The sequence below is a fragment of the Nerophis lumbriciformis genome, linkage group LG14, assembly GCF_033978685.3.
Source record: "Nerophis lumbriciformis linkage group LG14, RoL_Nlum_v2.1, whole genome shotgun sequence".
Lineage (NCBI taxonomy): Eukaryota > Metazoa > Chordata > Actinopteri > Syngnathiformes > Syngnathidae > Nerophis > Nerophis lumbriciformis.
In genome coordinates, this window is record NC_084561.2 from 24235619 (window position 1) to 24256711 (window position 21093).

Sequence of the window (21093 nt, forward strand, 5' to 3'; positions counted from 1 at the left end):
CATATTTCGTACAATTGACCACTAAATGGTAACACCCGAATAAGTTTTTCAACTTGTTTAAAGGGGAACATTATCACCAGACCTATGTAAGCGTCAATATATACCTTGATGTTGCAGAAAAAAGACCATATATTTTTTTAACCGATTTCCGAACTCTAAATGGGTGAATTTTGGCGAATTAAACGCCTTTCTATTATTCGCTCTCGGAGCGATGACGTCACGTTGTGACGTCACACCGGGAAGCAATCTGCCATTTTCTCAAACACATTACAAACACCGAGTCAAATCAGCTCTGTTATTTTCCGTTTTTTCGACTGTTTTCCGTACTTTGGAGACATCATGCCTTGTCGGTGTGTTGTCGGAGGGTGTAACAACACGAACAGGGACGGATTCAAGTTGCACCAGTGGCCCAAAGATGCGAAAGTGGCAAAAAATTGGACGTTTGTTCCGCACACTTTACCGACGAAAGCTATGCTACGACAGAGATGGCAAGAATGTGTGGATATCCTGCGACACTCAAAGCAGATGCATTTCCAACTGGACTGGACAGATCAGCTTTCAGGAAAAGAGAGCGGATGAGGGTATGTCTACAGAATATATTAATTAATGAAAACTGGGCTGTCTGCACTCTCAAAGTGCATGTTGTTGCCAAATGTATTTCATATGCTGTAAACCTAGTTCATAGTTGTTAGTTTCCTTTAATGCCAAACAAAAACATACCAATCGTTGCTTAGAAAGCGATCGCCGAATTCGTCCTCGCTTTCTCCCGTGTCGCTGGCTGTCGTGTCGTTTTCGTCGGTTTCGCTTGCATACGGTTCAAACCGACATGGCTCAATAGCTTCAGTTTCTTCTTCAATTTCGTTTTCGCTACCTGCCTCCACACTACAACCATCCGTTTCAATACATGCGTAATCTGTTGAATCGCTTAAACCGCTGAAATCCGAGTCTGAATCCGAGCTAATGTCGCTATAGTTTGCTGTTCTATGCGCCATGTTTGTTTGTATTGGCATCACTATGTGACGTCACAGGAAAATGGACGGGTGTATATAACGATGGTTAAAATCAGGCACTTTGAAGCTTTTTTTAGGGATATTGCGTGATGGGTAAAATTTTGAAAAAAAACTTCAAAAAATAAAATAAGCCACTGGGAACTGATTTTTAATGGTTTTAACCCTTCTGAAATTGTGATAATGTTCTCCTTTCATTCATCAATTCAATAGGAGATTCTTGTTTTGTTTTGTTAAGGTACTCATTTTCGCGGAATTATACTGTCATCCAATCCACTTTATTTATATAGCACATTTAAACAACAAAAATGTTTCCAAAGTGCTGCACAACAATATTAAAAACAATATTCAAATATTATCCTTAGCTCCACCAATGACTGAATAAAAACAAAAAATAAATAAATATGAAACCAATATAAAAAGAAATTTGATTAAAAACTATTTTAAAGGGTAAAACCAATTAAAACAGTAAATAGAAATCTAAATTTATTAAAAAAATAAAAAAAACATCATCATCATCGTCATGTGCAATTATTGGTCGTATAATAATCGAAAATCCATCCATCCATCCATTTCCTACCGCTTTTTCACTTAGGGGTTGCGGGGGGCGCTGGAGCCTATCTCAGCTACAATCGGGCGGAAGGCGGGGTACACCCTGGACAAGTCGCCACCTCATCGCAGATAATCGAAAATGACAAGGGAAAATAATTGACAAGGGGCTTAACAATTTCCATTCATTACTCCTCCAGGCGGGTAGGCGGCACTATGGAGCGACTAACCGGAAGTCCCAAAAAAGGAAAACCGGTTGTCTGCCTAACTTGACACATGCCTACCACTGCTGAGACCTTCAATGTTCGCAAGGATTATTCCACAAAGTAACACTCTTTTTTTCCGTGTAACAACAAACTTGCACATACACTCAGGGTGAGTTTTGCTCGAATTATCTTTGCTTAATGTTGTCGTGCGCTCATTTCGAATGCTTTTTACGGCTAACCCATGCTAAGTGAGCCAGCATAGGAAACGATGTCAGTTACTGCTATCATTGATAAAAAATTATATTTAACGTCACACTGTTGGACTTGCCCAGGGTGTACCCCGCCTTCCGCCCGAATGCAGCTGAGATAGGCTCCAGCACCTCCCGCGACCCCAAAAAGGGACAAGCGGTAAAAAAATGGATGGATGGACGTCACACTGTTTTAAACCTGGGAGTTTGACCACACCATCGATTCAGTACTCCATGCCGCTGTTGCATGATAGGAAGAGACACATTATTAAAATGACAAATGTATACAATAAAACATTAACCGCAGCACATGCTGTGTATTGTATATTCAGTTTTACCTTTTACATCGCGGTATGTGGGAAAAGCTACTATGGCTAAACAGCGCCACCACCTGGCTGTAAAGAGGCACGTGAGTCAAAGCCAGTGTTTTTCAACCTTTTTTGAGCCAAGGCACATTTTTTTTCATTGAAAAAATCCCGAGGCACACCACTGGCAGAAAACATAAAACAATTTGACCCCAGCACCTCCAAAACCCTCAAATCTAGACTCCAAACATCCCAGAACAAGCTAGTCAGGTTACTTCTAAACCTCCACCCCAGATCACACCTCACTCCTACCCACTTCTCCAAAGTGGGCTGGCTCAGGGTGGAGGACAGAGTAAAACAACTTGCACTGAGGCTAGTCTATAAAATTTGCTACACCTCCCTGATACCGAAGTACATGTCAAACTACTTCCAGAACGTAAATGACCGCCATAACCACAACACCAGGGGGAGCTCCACTAACCACGTTAAACCCAGATTCCGTTAACTCATTCTCTTTCTATGCCACATCAATATGGAATGCACTCCCAACAGGTGTAAAAGAAAGTGCATCTCTATCCTCCTTCAAAACCTCACTAAAAAAACACCTCCAGGCAACTACAACCCTAAACTAACACCCTCCCCCCACCACATCCCACCTCCCCGTATTGTAAATAATCAAATGTAAATAATCAAATGTATATACTTGTTCTTATGCTTTCTGAGCTCACTATGTTCACTGCTCGCTGTACATATCCTACCAAGTCAGACCTACACTGTTCCAATGTCCATTTCTCAGATGATATAATTGTTGATGACTGAAGTGCTGATAGCAACCAAACCTAACCCCCCCGCCCCGACCCCCTCCGCAACCCCCCCCCCCCGGATTGTAAATAATGTAAATAATTCAATGTATATACTCTGATGATTGTCTGTCTATCTGTGTTGGCCCTGCGATGAGGTGGCGACTTGTCCAGGGTGTACCCCGCCTTCCGCCCGATTGTAGCTGAGATAGGCTCCAGCGCCCCCCGCGACCCCAAAGGGAATAAGCGGTAGGAAATGGATGGATGGATTAACTTGTGTGATGACTGTATTATGCTGATAGTATATATTTGTACCATGAATTGATTAACGTGGACCCCGACTTAAACAAGTTGAAAAACTTATTCGGGTGTTACCATTTAGTGGTCAATTGTACGGAATATGTACTGTACTGTGCAATCTACAAACCCTGTTTCCATATGAGTTTGGAAATTGTGTTAGATGTAAATACAAACGGAATACAATGATTTGCAAATCATTTTCAACCCATATTCAGTTGAATATGCTACAAAGACAACATATTTGATGTTCAAACTGATAAACATTTTTTTTTTTGCAAATAATCATTAACTTTAGAATTTGATGCCAGCAACACGTGACAAAGAAGTTGGTAAAGGTGGCAATAAATACTGATAAAGTTGAGGAATGCTCATCAAACACTTATTTGGAACATCCCACAGGTTAACAGGCAAATTGGGAACAGGTGGGTGCTATGATTGGGTATAAAAGTAGATTCCATGAAATGCTCAGTCATTCACAAACACGGATGGGGTGAGGGTCACCACTTTGTCAACAAATGTGTGAGCAAATTGTTGAACAGTTTAAGAAAAACCTTTCTCAGCCAGCTATTGCAAAGAATTTAGGGATTTCACCATCTACGGTCCGTAATATCATCAAAGGGTTCAGAGAATCTGGAGAAATCACTGCATGTAAGCAGCTAAGCCCGTGACCTTCGATCCCTCAGGCTGTACTGCATCAACAAGCGACATCAGTGTGTAAAGGATATCACCACATGGGCTCAGGAACACTTCAGAAACCCACTGTCAGTAACTACAGTTGGTCGCTACATCTGTAAGTGCAAGTTAAAACTCTCCTAAGCAAGGCGAAAACCGTTTATCAACAACACCCAGAAACGCCGTCTGCTTCGCTGGGCCTAAGCTCATGTAAGATGGACTGATACAAAGTGGAAAAGTGTTCTGTGGTCTGACGAGTGCGCATTTCAAATTGTTTTTGGAAACTGTGGACGTTGTGTCCTCAGGACCAAAGAGGAAAAGAACCATCCGGATTGTTATAGGCGCAAAGTTGAAAAGCCAGCATCTGTGATGGTATGGGGGAGTATTAGTGCCGAAGACATAGGTAACTTACACATCTGTGAAGGCACCATTAATGCTGAAAGGTACATACAGGTTTTGGAGCAACATATGTTGCCATCCAAGCAACGTTACCATGGACGCCCCTGCTTATTTCAGCAAGACAATGCCAAGCCACGTGTTACATCAACGTGGCTTCATAGTAAAAGAGTGCGGGTACTAGACTGGCCTGCCTGTAGTCCAGACCTGTCTCCTATTGAAAATGTGTGGCGCATTATGAAACCTAAAATACCACAACGGAGACCCCCAGACTGTTGAACAACTTAAGCTGTACATCAAGCAAGAATGGGAAAGAATTCCACCTGAGAAGCTTAAAAAATGTGTCTCCTCAGTTCCCAAACGTTTACTGAGTGTTGTTAAAAGGAAAGGCCATGTAACACAGTGGTGAACATGCCCTTTCCCAACTACTTTGGCACGTGTTGCAGCCATGAAATTCTAAGTTAATTATTATTTGCAAAAAAAAATAAAGTTTATGAGTTTGAACATCAAATATCTTGTCTTTGTAGTGCATTCAACTGAATATGGGTTGAAAAGGATTTGCAAATCATTGTATTCCGTTTATATTTACATTTAACACAATTTCCCAACTCATATGGGGTTTGTACTAATAAAAGTTTCAATCAATATTGACAGTAAAAAAGTTGTTCTCGCAATTGTTGTATATAAATTCAAACCATAATGCATCACTATAGCTCTTGTCTCAAAGTAGGTGTACTGTCACGACCTGTCACATCACGCCGTGAGTTTTTTGGTGTTTTCCTGTGTGTAATGTTTTGGTTCTTGTGTTGTGCGTCTATTTTGGTGTTGATTGTCATGTCGTGTACGGATGTACTTTGTGGACGCCGTCTGCTGCTCCACACCCTGTAAGTCTTTGCTGTCGTCCAGCATTCTGTTTTTGTTTACTTTACAGCCAGTTCAGTTTTAGTTTCGTTTTGAATAGCCATCCCTAAGCTTCAATGCCTTTTCTTAGCGGCACTCGCCTTTTGTTTATTTTTGGTTCAAGCATTAGATATCTTTTTTACCTGCACCCTGCCTCTCGCTGTCGTCTGCATATTGTGATCACGACAAACCATGTTTCCGACATCCACAAAGCAATTAGCTACCTGCTGCCACCTACTGATAGGGAAGAGTATTACACGGTTACTCTGCCGCGCTCAAGACAGCACAGACACTCAACAACGGCACATTTTTTGCGGATTGTAATTACTGGTTTGCAAAAATATATTTTTAACCCAATTAGGTGAAATGACATCATCTCCCACGGCGCACCAGACTGTATCTCACGGCACACGAGTGTGCCGCGGCACAGTGTTTGAAAAACACTGTTCCACGGAACTTACATTATGGTATTATGGTATTTTTTTTAAATGATTGATCATACAGAGAACAAAATACAATATTGATAGATAATTATCATATGTCTTGCAACACTGATCCAGTCAGTAACTTTACAATAAAAAAGCAAACTTGTAGCTTAAGCAGTAATGTCATCGTTCCAGTCTTCAAAATGCAGCACTACCTCAACTTGCCAGCTTAATGGATTATTTACACGTAGATCTTAACTCAAAACATTTGTGTCTCAAAAAAATGTTGATCATTAAAAATGATCCATCCATCCATTTTCTACCGCTTGTCCCTTGTCGCGGGGGTGCTGGAGCCTATCTCAACTGCATTTGGCTGGAAGGCGGCGTACACCTCATCGCAGGGCCAACACATATAGACAGACAACATTCACACTCACATTCACACACTAGGGCCAATTTAGTGTTGCCAATCAACCTATCCCCAGGTGCATGTTTTTGGAGGTGGGTGGAAGCCGGAGTACCCGGAGGGAACCCACGCAGTCACGGGGAGAACATGCAAACTCCACACAGAAAGATCCCGAGCCCGGGATTGAACTTAATTAAAATCAATTTAGTCTTTCTTTGCCCCCCAAAAACAGCACAATAGTACCACGTAACATGCCTTTTAAAAAAAGAAAGAAAAACCTTTATAAAATAACTATTGTGACGCATTCACTTCAGGTGCCGCTGCTGCACATAAACAACTAAACAATAGAATGTATTACAGACCACAGTAGTTTTATGAAGTAATGAAATAATAATGTACAGCATTTACCTTGGAGAGCGAACTTCTACGGCATCTTCTTCCAGTGGCTTTTCCGTCAAACACACCATCAGCAGCTTTTCCATATTTTCATGGTTAATGTCAGTCGCTTAGATATTATATCAACGTTCTTAGGCTCCTCCTGCAACAGTATGGTGCAGGCTAGCAGTGCTATACTTGTACTACTTTGTAAAGTTGACGACACACAGTCATGCTTTTGATGATTTCTTCTTTTAATTCAATGAATATTGTCCGCTTCGTCTTCTCAGTATGATCCTTCGCATTCAATTTCTTTGTTCCCATGCTGGGGAAATTAAGTTATGTCCATCTTAGGGATGTCCCGATCCAGGTTTTTGCACTTCCGATCCGATACCGATATTGTTTTTGCACTTCCGATCCGATACCGATACTGACTGATAATGGCCTATCCGAGCATGTATTAAAGTTTAAAGTTATTTAGCCTACTTAGTTGTCAGAATCATGTTGAAAAGGGTTTTAGTACTCTTGATAACAACTCGCCAGCTGAATTAGGTGAGTTTGAATAATACACAATGGTTGGTAACAAGAAACTGACCTGTTTATTCAAGGATAAACACAAAATAGACAAAATTATACATGACAAACAGAAATGGCATCATTGAAACTAGGGCTGGGCAATATGGCCTTTTTTTAATATTGCGATATTTTAAGGCCATATTGCGATACACGATATATATCTCGATATTTTGCCTCAGCCTTGAATGAACACTTGATGCATATAATCACAGCAGTATGATGATTCTATGTGTTTTGATTGATTGATTGAGACTTTTATTAGTAGGTTGCACAGTGAAGTACATATTCCGTACAATTGACCACTAAATGGTAACACCCGAATAAGTTTTTCAACTTGTTTAAGTCGGGGTCCACTTAAATTGATTCATGATACAGATATATATTATCAGATATATACTATCATCATAATACAGTCATCACACAAGATAATCACATTGAATTATTTACATTATTTATAATCCAGGGTGTGGAGGGGAGCGCCGGATGTAAGTGTCAAAAAGACAGCTAAAAGAGTTTGATATGAGAATAAATCTAAAGTTAAAATATAGGGTAGAAATGCACCCATTTGCAGGAAATGTCTTGATTTTCAAAATGTTCTTTCAAGGCTTGCATGTCTACATTAAAACATTCTTCTTCATACTGCATTAATATATGCTCCTTTTAAGCTTTCATGCAGAGAAGGAAATCACAACTAAAAAAATCACTATTTTTTTCATACGGTGTTGATGTGGAAATTTTTGCCTCTGCATTTTGATGGTGTGGGGGTGTGGCACCGAATGGAGATAAGCGTCTCGACAGACGTTACAATATTTGAACAATGATGACGAAAACTGTTTTCTCTGTCGTGTCCGTGTGTCGAAAATTGTTATGCGCTTATTTTTTTATTTGATTTTGTGCGTGGCATATAATTGCTATGCGCAGAGGACGTTTGAGCAGTGCGCAATTGCACAAGCGCGCACCTTAGAGAGAACGTTGGTCACACGGCTGCGCTAGCATCACAGCTAACGTTAGCCATGCTGCTACCTCTCTGCTGGGAGAGGGCATATACGTATGTGACGTATGACGTGACAGTATGTGACGTATGTCGTGACAGAATGTGACGTGTGTAAGAAGGTGCGCTTGCTGTCTGTGAGAGGGAGACACAGAAAAGAGTGAGAAGAGCCTGTCGTGTAATGCCAGCAGCTAAAAGCAACTGCGTGAGAATCCACAGACCCGTGGATGTGTTGAAGGTGTGCTGGAAAATGCGGAACGGAAATTAGGGAGCAGCAGAAAAGTGGAATGTATTATTTAAATAGGTGCGTTGGAAAACACGGAGCGGAGTTTTTTTTAACTGGATCTGGATCGGCATTTTCCCATGCCTTGCCGATACGCATTTTTTTTGCAAATATCGGCGGCCGATCCGATCCAAATATCGGATCGGGACATCCCTAGTCCATCTCCAGCTGTTAGCTAATGCTAACGAGTAAGACAAGATATTTTGGGCGGATTTTACAAAGTTTACTGTGACGCTTGCAACTTAAAAGCACAACAATTAGCCGAGAGACAGCTTTCATCTCAACACACTCTTAAGTTGAGGTACCACCATGCATTGTTGTCTCGTTCGTTGTATTGTTCAATTTGTGAATTCAAATTAGGTCCCTAAACTACTGGAGAATTTGAAAGCCACTGATGACGTCTCTTTTCATGTGTGAATCAGATCCACAATGGAGCCTGTAGTGCACCAGGTCCGGCATAAAGTCTTCCAGGGCCTCCACGGAATTTCTCTGCTTTCCCGAAGGAACCACTCTGTCTGTGCCGAGCGTTTGCATACACCTGCCTCCTCGCAGCCTAGGCAGATAAAACCGCTCCTGGTGTCTCGTCTTTACCAGCCTTCAAACCTGCGCGACGTGGGTCCTGACAGCCGAATGCAAGGAGAAGTGACTTGTAAGAGCCAGAGACTCATGCAGCAAGCTGGACTTATTTATCCTTCCAATCCAGGCTGCTACCACTACCTTCCTGCGACTGTGCGAGCGATGGAGAAACTGGTGAGATTTCCTTTTGTTGAAGGGACTGCAGCATAACTATTGTAAAGCAAACATTTTGAAAGAATGATCTGTGACCCTGCATCACTGGAGGAGATTCTGTCAAAAAGAAAAAGGTTCAGTTATAGTTTATAACCTTTATTTTATGCGGTTTTTGTTGATATTCAGTCCCTCTTAAAATAAACCCACCTGCAAAATTGTGGGCTTGACAAGTCTTTTGTAAAATTTAAAAAATCCGGTCAAATAATTATTTCCCCAATTTATAAAGAATCTATATAATTGTATAGGGTTGTGCGATCTCGACCAGGGGTTCTTAACCTTCTTGACCTCAGGGCCAAACTTTTCCACTTCAGAGGGCCACGATGCCCACTCAAATATTAACACCAAATTAGTAATCTTACTCTTTATTTTAATCATATACATAATCTAACCTACACACAGTTAAAAACATTGTCAAATGATATGAAACAATGTGTTAATAAAAAAGATTATTATTCATTTAACACATAAACTTTAGTCTTAGGTCAGGCTGACAGAAAAATAAGTACTAACCAAATATACTGCATAAGAAAGGACTCATAAATACCTGAAGAAAAACAAATCTACCGGTACATACAATTACTAAAATACATTAACTAAATTGATAATGGATAAGTTCCTTAACTAAAATGACAATACAATTAAAGTGCATTTAAAAATGCAGCTTCAGAACTTAAGTAATCATTTTTACGCTTAAGAAACTTCTCCAGGACTTTAGCTCCAGATTTCTTTTGTTTGATGTTGTCATTACTGCCACAAGTAGTGGAAAAGTGTATTACAACTGAGTACCACTGCGGCCCATACGGACCACAGCTGAGAAACAGATATTTTTTGGCGGACCAAAAATGGGACCTGGCCCTATGGTATGTGTGTGTGTATATGTATATATATGTGTGTATATATATATATATATATATATATATATATATATATATAAAAGTGTGATGGGTCAAATGTAGAGAATGATTTCGCCACACCTAGTGTGTGTGTGACAATCATTGGTACTTTAAATATATACAGTATATATATATATATATATATATATATATATATTAGGGCTGCAACTAACGATTAATTTGATAATCGATTAATCTGTCGATTATTACTTAGATTAATCGATCAATAATCGGATAAAAGAGACAAACTACATTTCTATCCTTTCCAGTATTTTATTGAAAAAAAACAGCATACTTGCGCCATGTTCTTTCAACTTGCCAAATAAAACAAGGAAAATGTTACAAAAATGCACACTTTTGACACCCCTGCTATAGATAATAAAAAATTAAATCTGATAAATGTATCGATAAAAAGCAGAGCCTGGCAACGCATGCGCATTTATCATAACTCTCTCGCTCTCTCTGTCTCTCCCCCTCCCTCACGAATGCTGCTGCGCGCACAATTTGTTGTGTTTTTAACCTTCTTAACCCTGAACGTACATTGAAAATACACGCAACCCTAACTCAAAATGCCGGACATTTGAGGCATTTAAGAAACACCGCCCGACAGCCCCGCAAAAGAGGTCATGTCCGGTGAAAAGAGGACGTATGGTCAGGACCTAGCCCGGCCGCTGCTATAGCCTGACCATACGTCCTCTTTTCACCGGACATGTCCTCTATTGCGGAGCTGTCAGGGCGAAGTTTCATAAATGCCTCAAATGTCCGGCATTTCGAGTATTGTTTACACAACGTGCAGTACACTACTTAATATGTCCGTGTGGAAACTCGTTCGGTACACTTCCGCACCGAAACGAAACCCCCGTACCGAAACGGTTCGATACAAATACACGTACCGTTACACCCCTATTATTTTGATTATTGTTTCTCAGCTGTTTGTAAATGTTGCAGTTTATAAATAAAGGTTAAAAAACAAAACAAAACAAAAAACACGTAGCCTCTGCGCATGCGCATAGCATGGATCCAACGAATCAATGACTAAATTAATCGCCAAGTATTTTTATAATAGATTTTAATCGATTTAATCGATTAGTTGTTGCAGCCCTAATATATATATATATATATATATATATATATATATATATATATATATATATATATATATATATGTATATATATATATATATATATATGTTTTTTGTTAACATGTTGAAGGCGTTTGATCAAATTTAACACATAGATTCCCTTCTTATATAAGTTGGTTAATTACTTTATTCTGATGAGTTGTATTGATTGGAATCCGACAGGATTTACTGTAGTGCTGATTAGTTCCACAACTTCAAATTTACATTGTGGAGGGGAAATAAAGTCCGCCTCTCTTTCCAATAACACATGAAAATTATTTTTTCAAGCTTTCATACTAATTTACACCCTTTACAAGAAATACATTGGAGGCAAAATCCGTAGCTTGCCAGCTTGTGTGCGCTAGTTTTCTGAGACCCTTATTTTGTTAGCGCAGGCAGGATGGAACAACACTTTTATTGCGAAGACAGAAACTGTCTTTTGACAGCAGGTACAGCGAGAGAGACTGTTAAAATAAAAAGTGCTTGTTTTGTTCCTGACAGTCGTTTTTTACTTCATACTGAGCTCGCAGCAGCCAGCGTCATCGCACAAGATCCTCGAGTGATGAGTATATCAATCACGTGACGAAAGTGACGTAACAGTGAAGATTGATGATCGCTAATTTTTAGGTCTATTTTTAATGCCTGTCTGGCGATCGACTAACTCCTCTGCAATGGACCGGGAGCTTGTGATTGACCTAATGGGCACCCTGATCTAGACTATATAAATACATTATATAAATGTGGCCAACGTTAGAGCTTTTATCCATTCATCCATCCATGCAATTTTTACCGATTGTCGCTCTCAGGGTCGCGGGAGTAAGTGGAGCCTATCTTATTACTATTGTTATATTGTGATGATGCATGTTGATGTCACATTCAATCTGTGTTCCACAAATTTGACAGCAACACGCTAACAAACGCATCTTTATTGCACTAAAGCATTCTCGTGAGCAGCTAAAGTCCTTCCACAGTGCAAAGTCACTTTTAAAGGCTGGAATATACTCTCGTATCACGTAGCTTGCGTCCCCTCTGACGGCGTCTTGATTCGTTTATAGCTCTTCCACATGGCCTGCTGCGTGACGTGAAATTCTCTTCCAAAACACTTAGGAGCAGTGTCTCCTGAAGGAGCAACCGCAGCTGTCGTTGACTAGATATTTACTTTCTTGTGAAGAGAGAGCAATGTCAACTGTCCTTGTTGGCACTGGAATTTATTATTTAGAAACATCAGTTTACTTTTGATGGACATTTTACTCAAAAACCAGAGGAAAATACGTTTGTGAAGATTGACTGAGCATCCCCTGAACGAGTCATGGCTGAGGACGGGCACATTTGCAACACTATTTGGTCGTTCGGGACATGGTACAAAAGAGAACTTTTCTTCTGGAATATAAACAAAACTGTTAAATAACTATAGTAACGACATGCTGGTGTTTATTGTTTATGTTTATGTGTTATTGAGTTATATTGAGAGTTCACATGCTCGTAAACATACTGTGCCTGAAAGATGATTGACGGAGAATGAGGAAGTGCTGTGTGTGAGGGAAATGACTGTGACAGACATGTGTGCACCAGCGAGAATATGTGTCGAAATCGAACTGATTGTTAGCACAAGATTGGCAATTAAAGTTAAAAAGAGTACTTTTGTATTTTGTGTGACTTCTTCTGGACGAAGCAACACCAAGCAGAAAAACGACACGTTTAGTAATTTAGAGTGCGCCGATATATTAGGTACACATAGTCAGTTCGCATGCAAATGTTCAATTACTGTCGCTTTATCTCAAACAATAATTTGTGCATTTCAAGGACAACGTTTGCTCTCCTGTGCTCAGGGACGCTCCTCGGCAAAATCAAAATCACAGCTCTGTGGTCTGCGTCGCAGCTGATCCGAAGCTAGATTTTTTTTGTCTGTAGGGGGAGAAGCAATTAGGCTATGTGACGATGGAGTATGTTTTGGCCTAAAGTAAGCAATCCTCACCTCCCTGGCAGTAAATAAACTACGTTATCATCTCTGTAGGATGAGGACTAGCTAAACATGCTTCACAACACATCTTTGGAGGAAATGCTAACCGATAAGCTAGAGCTTTTGAATGTAAACAGCGGTGGACGTTTCGATTCAAATATTGGCAGTAGAAATACCAAGTATATTATCAGTATACGGTCAATACTAGGTTCATTTATTTTCAGTATTAGAAAATCTTTTGGCATTTTTGTTATTGTTTATAAACTCAGGAAATAAGCCCCTGGACACAGGAGTGTTTAAAGGGCAAAAACCAAAGGAATTCAATCAGAACCAATACTAGGAAATAATTTAAATATTTAGTTAATACTGTTACACCGCCATCCGGTGTTTTTGTCTGATTATAATTGTGATCAAAAATGAAAATATTCAATGAAAATGAAAATGCTCAGTATCAGTATTGTTATGGCCAATGGGGGGTTCCCGATCGGATATTTATATTGGATATTGGTCCAATCTCAGCAAAAAAAACAGGTGACAAGGCTTGCATCTTAAAATCTCTGATATAAGCTCCACTACAAGCAGTCCTGCAGTGCATTTAATTGTACAAAGCTGGACACCCAGTTTATATCAAAACAAAAGTGTAGATGGAGTCATGTTACAACAGAAAGTAACCAGCTAATAACAGTAAATTAGCAAGTAGATTAATAATAGTTTTAACAAATAATACAACTGGAAATGACGCAATATGTTGCTACATATGTTAGAAGCTAAATCAAGGACCTTTGTAACATGTTTAAAGTGGTTGTATTGTGATTCTCATACCAAATTGTATATCGCTAGAGGCTGAAATATACATCTCAATTTAGATTTTAGACCATATCGCCCATTCCTAGGATTGTAATATATCCAGTATTTACATTTAGATTGCTTTATTTATTAAAAAAAAAAAAAAAAAAAAAAGAGTAATGTCAAGTTACACCTGCCTTCTATCCACCAGGTAAGAGTGATTGACCAGGAGATGCAGCAGATCGGCGGGCAGAAGATAGACATGCCCAGTTTGTGCTCAGCGGATCTCTGGAGAACCAGTGAGCGTTGGGACCTAATGGGAAAGGAGCTGTTCCGTCTGAAAGATCGCCATGATGTTGACTACTGTTTGGGTCCCACGCATGAGGAGGCCGTGACCACTCTGGTGGCTCACCAGACCACCCAGTCCTACAGACAACTCCCTCTGCTGCTGTACCAGGTTAACATTCCACCTGTTGTAACCATTATTTAGTAGGACTAGTGATGGGTATTCAGTAGAATAAATAAATAATTAAATTAGGAAAATATCTTCCTTTTTTATCTTTAAAGAGGAACTGCATTTTTGGGGGGAATTTTTCCCATCATTCACAATCCTACCTTGTAAGACAAGAACACGTGTTTTTCTGTTTTTTATGCATTTTAATTTGTAATAGTAGTAATACAGGGGGGCGGTATTGCTTGGTTGGTAGAGCGGCCGTGCCAGCAACTTGAGGGTTCCAGGTTCGATCCCCGCTTCCGCCATCCTAGTCACTGCCGTTGTGTCCTTGGGCAAGACACTTTACCCACCTGCTCCCAGTGCCACCCACACTGGTTTAATAGTAACTTAGATATTGGGTTTCACTATGTAAAGCGCTTTGAGTCGCTAGAGAAAAGCGCTATATAAATATAATTCACTTCACTTCACACTTCACTAATATTTGGCTTTTACTACACGGCGATTAATGCAGCTACCGTAATCAGATTAATCTATCCTGCCCATAAAGCCCTTTAAAATAACATTCCAAAAACTGCCAATGGTACTCCATTTACCAAGTATTAGCAGCATTGTTATTGTAAAAGCTAATGCCGAGGAACTACTTTTAAAAGCTCCTTGATTAAGTAGAGGTAACTAGCTTATGCAATGATTGACGCACTGAGCCAATGAGCTTCTGCATCGCCTTTGAGTTGGTACAAGTTAATTCTAGATTATAAATCATGCTTCTCACCTGTGTAGTAAGAGGTTGTGGCCATAAATTGAGTAGTTGGTCAACTTGGACATTGAATTTAGCCCCGGAGAGGATCGACACAAAAACGCTAGATTGCATCTTGGGGCTTAATTTGCATAATATGCTATGACGATATGATTTTCTTTAAAAAGGCTGCAAAAATATATACGTACATTTAAAAATAAATCTGTTACTATTAATTAGTATTAACATATCTTTTAATATCATTTGTACAGTAAACAGCGACAATTGCCAATATTGCAAATGTACTTTGTCAAACTTTTAATGGCTTTTTTATTTAAAACAACTAGCAACAAATCAAGCAGCTTTTTCTGGTGTTGTTATAGAATGTTCAACATATTCGTGTTCACTTCTGTCCCTCAATTTTACCGACGAAAAGGGAGCTGCATCGAGCATGACATCACACTTGCTTGGCGCTACTGCGCCAGTTGAACTTTCTCACCTTGAAAGCCGCCACTGTCCTCTTTATACCGTACTTGCAAATTTTGTAGATTGCTGTCTGCGGGTATATTAAAGTAACATGCACATCGCAGACATGCTGACTACGCTCCAGACAATCGTGTGTGTCTTGTTTACATCCAGTTTCGGCAGCGCTGCTTACGGTGATCCAAGTCTTTTTTCGGTGGCCGATTTTTCGGTGCATCACTAGACCATAGTGCACACACAATAGGCATTATATAAATTCATACTGTAAGGATCTGCTAGTGGTAATGTTTTATGTTTGTGTGGTTTTGATTTGATATAAGTTTTCCCATGATCACAAACACACCGTCCGTGCCTGAAAACACAGCGAATTGGCGGAGAATGTTCCCTCTAATTTTTCATGTGTGTGAGCAAACGCACAAACTCCCTGAGCATTCAGTGGAGCACATGTGAGCAACATCAGACGTGCACACTGTGGTCACACCAGCGTCACACCTGTCCCAAACCTGACATCATAACAATTTAAATGTTTTATTAAAATTATTTTCTGATATAAGTGATTTTGCCCCCTTACAATGACAATAACAAAAAAACATGTTTTTCATGACCTATGTGCTAGTATTGTATGTCTGGCTGCGGGTCCTGCTTTTAAAAGAAATGTTACCCCTTTCAGAGATTACATTTAGTTCCTGTAACTTTCTGTCTGTAAAATACATCTTTTTATTAGCATTTATGAAATCTAGTGACAACATTTCATGAATAATATCCTTAGATTAACATCCTTAATAAATGGCAGTAAAATAAGCACACATCTGATTGAGGAGTCAGAGTGTTACACCCTGGCATTTACACATTGTGTGGCGTTGGGGTTGTCCGACTTTTTGTGTGGCCATAAACGCAGCACTAGCTAAGTGCCATGAGTGCGTGTGTTGGTGCAGGTGAGAGAGCGAGCGGGTTCTGTTGATATGACGGATGACAAAGTTGGTTTAAGCCTGGTTTGTATGGCAGAAAATTACCAGTTTTTATAGATAAAAGTTTTTTTACTCATGTTTTTGGTGTGGTTTTTGCTCAATAAAGTGATTTATGGACTTCCTGTCCGCTGTCCGGTAAGTGTCTCGACAGACGATAATTGAACGGTGTTGACAAAGATTGTTTTATTCATTGGGGCCACTCTTGTTGTCACCTGTCACTCAGAGTTGCATTGCAAAATCATACAGAATAAATTGTAATGTGTTTATTTCGTTTAGAGTTCAGATGGGATTTTTGATTTTCTACGCGGCATTAATTTGCTGTGCGCAGAGAGCGCGTGAGCAGTGCGCAATTGCGCAGGCGCGCACCTTAGAGGGAACGTTGGTCTTGTGTGTCTGGGAAAGCACTGAAACGCAAACATTTGCAAGGGAGGTCAAACTTGTTGGAATTGTGACGTTTGTTAACATAATATTGTCAATAAAATTTAAAAATAGCGTCGGACTTCTGGAGGCTACCATACATTATATTACTTTTTACCTTTTTTTTAAGATGTGGTGGCCATGCAATTGCCGCGGTGGTGCGCCACATTCCGTTACATTAAGGGGAAACCCTGAATTCAATAGTATTTCTCACTGTCCTTATCAAAGTACTGGCACTTTCAGCGTTCAGTGGCCCCATGGTGGATTATTTTGCAGCCATGCTCAATAAAAAAAGAGAGACCAAGTCATCCATGCATGCGATTTTTTTGGTTTGGTACTCAATTATGCAGAATGATACATGGACAAACAGACTAATTTGTTACGCTCGATGTTTGGCTGTACGATAACTAAGACGATATAAACCATACCAACTTTATTGATAAAGCCCTTTAAAAACAACCACAGTGAAAGAAAGGTTACTGGTTCAATTCATTATAAAGGCAACATAACATATCCATCCATCCATGGGGACGGCATGGCGAAGTTGGTAGAGTGGCCGTGCCAGCAATCGGAGGGTTGCTGGTTACTGGGGTTCAATCCCCATCTTCTACCATCCTAGGCACGTCCGTTGTGTCCTTGGGCAAGACACTTCACCCCTTGCTGCTGGTTAGCGCCTTGCATGGCAGCTCCCGCCATCAGTGTGTGAATGTGTGTGTGAATGTGGAAATACTGTCAAAGCGCTTTGAGTACCTTGAAGGTAGAAAAGCGCTATACAAGTATAACCCATTTATCATGATCCATAATGAATAAGTCATGTCCATTAATAGCTGGCAAATCCGTGTATCATTCGTTCATTCATTTTTCAATGTAAAAGAAAAACCCAAATAACTTGTTTTTTCAGTATTGGTTTCTAAACCTAAAACGAAAATGGATAGTAAAATCTGAAAAACTTTGTTTTCCCTTTTAATATTTTGGGTCTAGAAACAAATATGGAAAAAAGTAACTGGTATTTAATTTGTTTAGTTTTGGTTTTATTGAGAAAAACAAATCAACAAAAATATACAAATTCTGACTCCAAACTTTGGTAATTGACTTGTTCTTTTTGCCTCAAACAGATCACTCGTAAATTCCGAGACGAGCCAAAGCCAAGGTTTGGTCTTCTACGTGGACGGGAGTTCTACATGAAGGACATGTACTCTTTTGATGTGAATGAGGACGCTGCTTATGAAACGTACGAGTCCGTGTGCCACGGGTACACTCAGGTCTTCGCAAGACTGGGCCTGCGGTGCGTTCAAGTACAGGCCGACACTGGGAACATAGGTGGAAAACTCTCCCATGAGTTCCAGTTGCCTGCGGACATTGGCGAGGACAGGCTTCTGGTGTGTGGCAGCTGCTCCTTCTCAGCTAACGTAGAGACCATGGTGTCGGACAGAACTGACTGTCCCCGGTGCAAAAAGAATACACTCATTGAGTCCAAGGGCATTGAGGTGGGCCACACTTTTTACCTGGGCAAAAAGTACTCTAATGCGTTCAACGCCACCTTCATCAATGCCCAGAACAAAGCGAGTGTTGCGGAAATGGGCTGCTACGGCCTCGGAGTGACACGTATTCTCGCTGCGGCCATTGAGGTGATGTCGACTGATGAATGTATTCGCTGGCCAGGTCTTCTCGCACCCTACCAGGTGTGTGTTTTACCCCCCAAGAAGGGCAGCAAGGCGGATGAGGCGGCGGCCGTGACTGAGGAGCTCCTTCACACTTTAGGAGAGACTTTGCCTCATTTGAGAGGTGAGGTCGTTCTTGATGACCGCACCCAGATGACCATTGGGAAGAGGCAAAAGGACGCCAGCCGACAGGGTTACCCTTATGTCATTGTGGTCGGGCAGGGGGCGCTAGATCACGTTCCCAAGTTCGAGGTCATCTGTCAGCAAACAGATGAGACAATGTTTCTTAGTAAGGAGGAAGTCCTACAACTTTTGGGGAAACTGGAAACCATTTAAGTAAAAATAAGGTGTAAATTGTATTTAATGTTCAATTTAGGGCTACACAATTATAGCCAGAATATTAATCACAATTTTTTAATGAGTATTGAAATAATGATTATTAAGCAAGAATACCGTATTTTCTGGGCTATATAGTGTACCGGTATTGAAGCCGCACCCACCACATTTTAGAAGAAATAAATATGTTTACATATATTAGTCCCACCGGACTATAAGCCGCAGATATACAACGGTACGAAAGATTTTGTAAATGTTTATTTACATACCTTAATTGTTGCCAAACAGTGCCAGTCACACAGCCAGAACGTGACAGAAGTCATTGTCATGGACCCACTAGCTGCGTAAGCCAGCTCTCTAATCCGCTAAACAGACTGACATTTTGGTGAATTTACAAAACTGAAACAATACAAAAATAATTCCATTGTAAGTTAATAATAGTAACACAAACACTTGTAAAGGTGTTAGCGTAATCGCTAATGCTAACAGCGCTAGCTTGATTACATTATGATAGCATGTACAAATATGCATGAAAAGTATATATTTGTTTTAGTTGTATTGTAAAACTTACAAAACGTTGCCTGAAATTATAAATGAAGAATCCTTTCGAGCAGAAAACTATGGACGAAAACTTCAGGTTCAAGAACTAAAACAGGAAGTACAATTTCAATAGGTAGCACCTGCAGTGAGCAAACTCGTCCAAAAGATGGCGCCATTGCACAAACCATAACACACCTTTTCAGTGTCTCTGTCGGTTTTCTACGAATACTGTTGAATACAAAACATTATAAAATTAACAAAAATCCATAAATTTGCTGCCATGTTTTAAAAGCTGCAGGGTTCAATGCGTGGGAAAAAGTAGTCCGGAAAATACTGTAGTCATTGCGTTAGGTAAAACCTACTTTTTCACACAGGTCAGCAATTGACTTGCAGAATTGATGTCCCGGTGGTGGGAGGTGTGTGAATGTATGTATGATCATGATAGTGGAAAGTAATAACCTGCTCAAACATTGCATAAACGTACGCAACAACAGCCAATCATGAGTAGACATTTTCCCGCTCACTTCCGGTTGCAATTTGCTGCAGAAATAAGTAGGAATGAGCGAAGTTGCAGCCATTTGCGCAGCTGAGAATCAGAATCAGAATAGTTTTTATTGCCACTGTTTGAGAACGGGTTCACAAACTAGGAATTTTACTTGGTGCAAGCGTGCAACATAAAACACATATAACATGAGCTGTAACTGAGCTATCAGATCTTGTTGTTGTTCATGGGGCAGCGAAATGAATGCCAGCCATGACTTGGAGATGTACTCAGAAGACGAGGCTATTGTTCAGAAAAAGAGCAAACTCTTTTCCAGTTGTGTGTCGCCAAAGTGATATGGAGAAAATCAGGCAAATGCACATAGTATGCACAACACAACCGGCAACACAACGGAAATTGTGAGCGGATTCTGTCCAACTTCTTCCTGCAAACAGCACATGTAGCAGATTAGCAGTTTAGCTGCTACTAGCAATGTGACCAGTGTTTTAACTTGAAACTACTGGTATTGCTATTATTATTAAAGATGATCATTTGAAAGTAGCAATGGTGTTGGACGGGGCAATTTGTTTATTTTGAGTCTTGTATCAATGCGTAAACACTCAAAACTTAAATATATTTTTTACATTTGTCTTACTGTTAAGTCAACATTTAAATATTGTTCTATGTTCATCGTATTTCATTTGCTTTATTTACTCAGTATGTTAATAAACAAATGTCTAACGTTTGTTTATTTAATTTTTAGTACAGATAGTTTAAAACTGACTGGTTGACAACAATATAAAAAATTGCGGTATTAATCAATTTTGGATGAACAAATAAATTGTGATAATTTTTCTACTATATCGTCTAACCCTAAGTGAATGGACATCATGTAATTTGTAATGAAATAGTATTAACATTTAATCTATTTTCTTATTACATAATGCTTTGTTCTATTTAACCATTCTATTTTTCAGAGCCATTAAAAAAACAGGTGAGTTCTGTTGGGTAATCCGTACGTCATCATTTAGA

The 21093-nt window shown here is 39.8% G+C and overlaps 1 protein-coding gene across 2 annotated transcripts; it reads left to right on the plus strand.

Annotated features, from left to right (window-relative positions):
• Positions 1-1787: 1787 nt before the first annotated feature.
• pars2 (prolyl-tRNA synthetase 2, mitochondrial) lies at positions 1788-20467 on the plus strand. Of its 2 annotated transcripts, none has more exons than XM_061975755.2 (4): positions 1788-1931; positions 8862-9189; positions 14200-14445; positions 18159-20467. In XM_061975755.2, the coding sequence occupies exons 1-4, from the start codon at positions 1858-1860 to the stop codon at positions 19038-19040; spliced, it is 1530 nt and encodes a 509-aa protein (XP_061831739.1). In that variant the 5' UTR covers positions 1788-1857; the 3' UTR covers positions 19041-20467. The 2 variants fall into 2 exon arrangements, with proteins under 2 accessions (XP_061831739.1, XP_061831740.1); XM_061975756.2 differs by lacking the exon at positions 1788-1931 and adding an exon at positions 3239-3364.
• Positions 20468-21093: the final 626 nt, after the last annotated feature.

Excerpts from the sequence above, each read along its gene's own strand:
- pars2 (XM_061975755.2), top strand. The coding sequence starts at position 1,858 with ATGTTCGCAAGGATTATTCCACAAAGTAACACTCTTTTTTTCCGTGTA. Across the intron at positions 1,932-8,861 it reads AACTTGCACATACACTCAGG|ATCCACAATGGAGCCTGTAG; the intron begins GTGAGTTTTGCT and ends TGTGTGAATCAG. Across the intron at positions 14,446-18,158 it reads TCCCTCTGCTGCTGTACCAG|ATCACTCGTAAATTCCGAGA; the intron begins GTTAACATTCCA and ends TGCCTCAAACAG.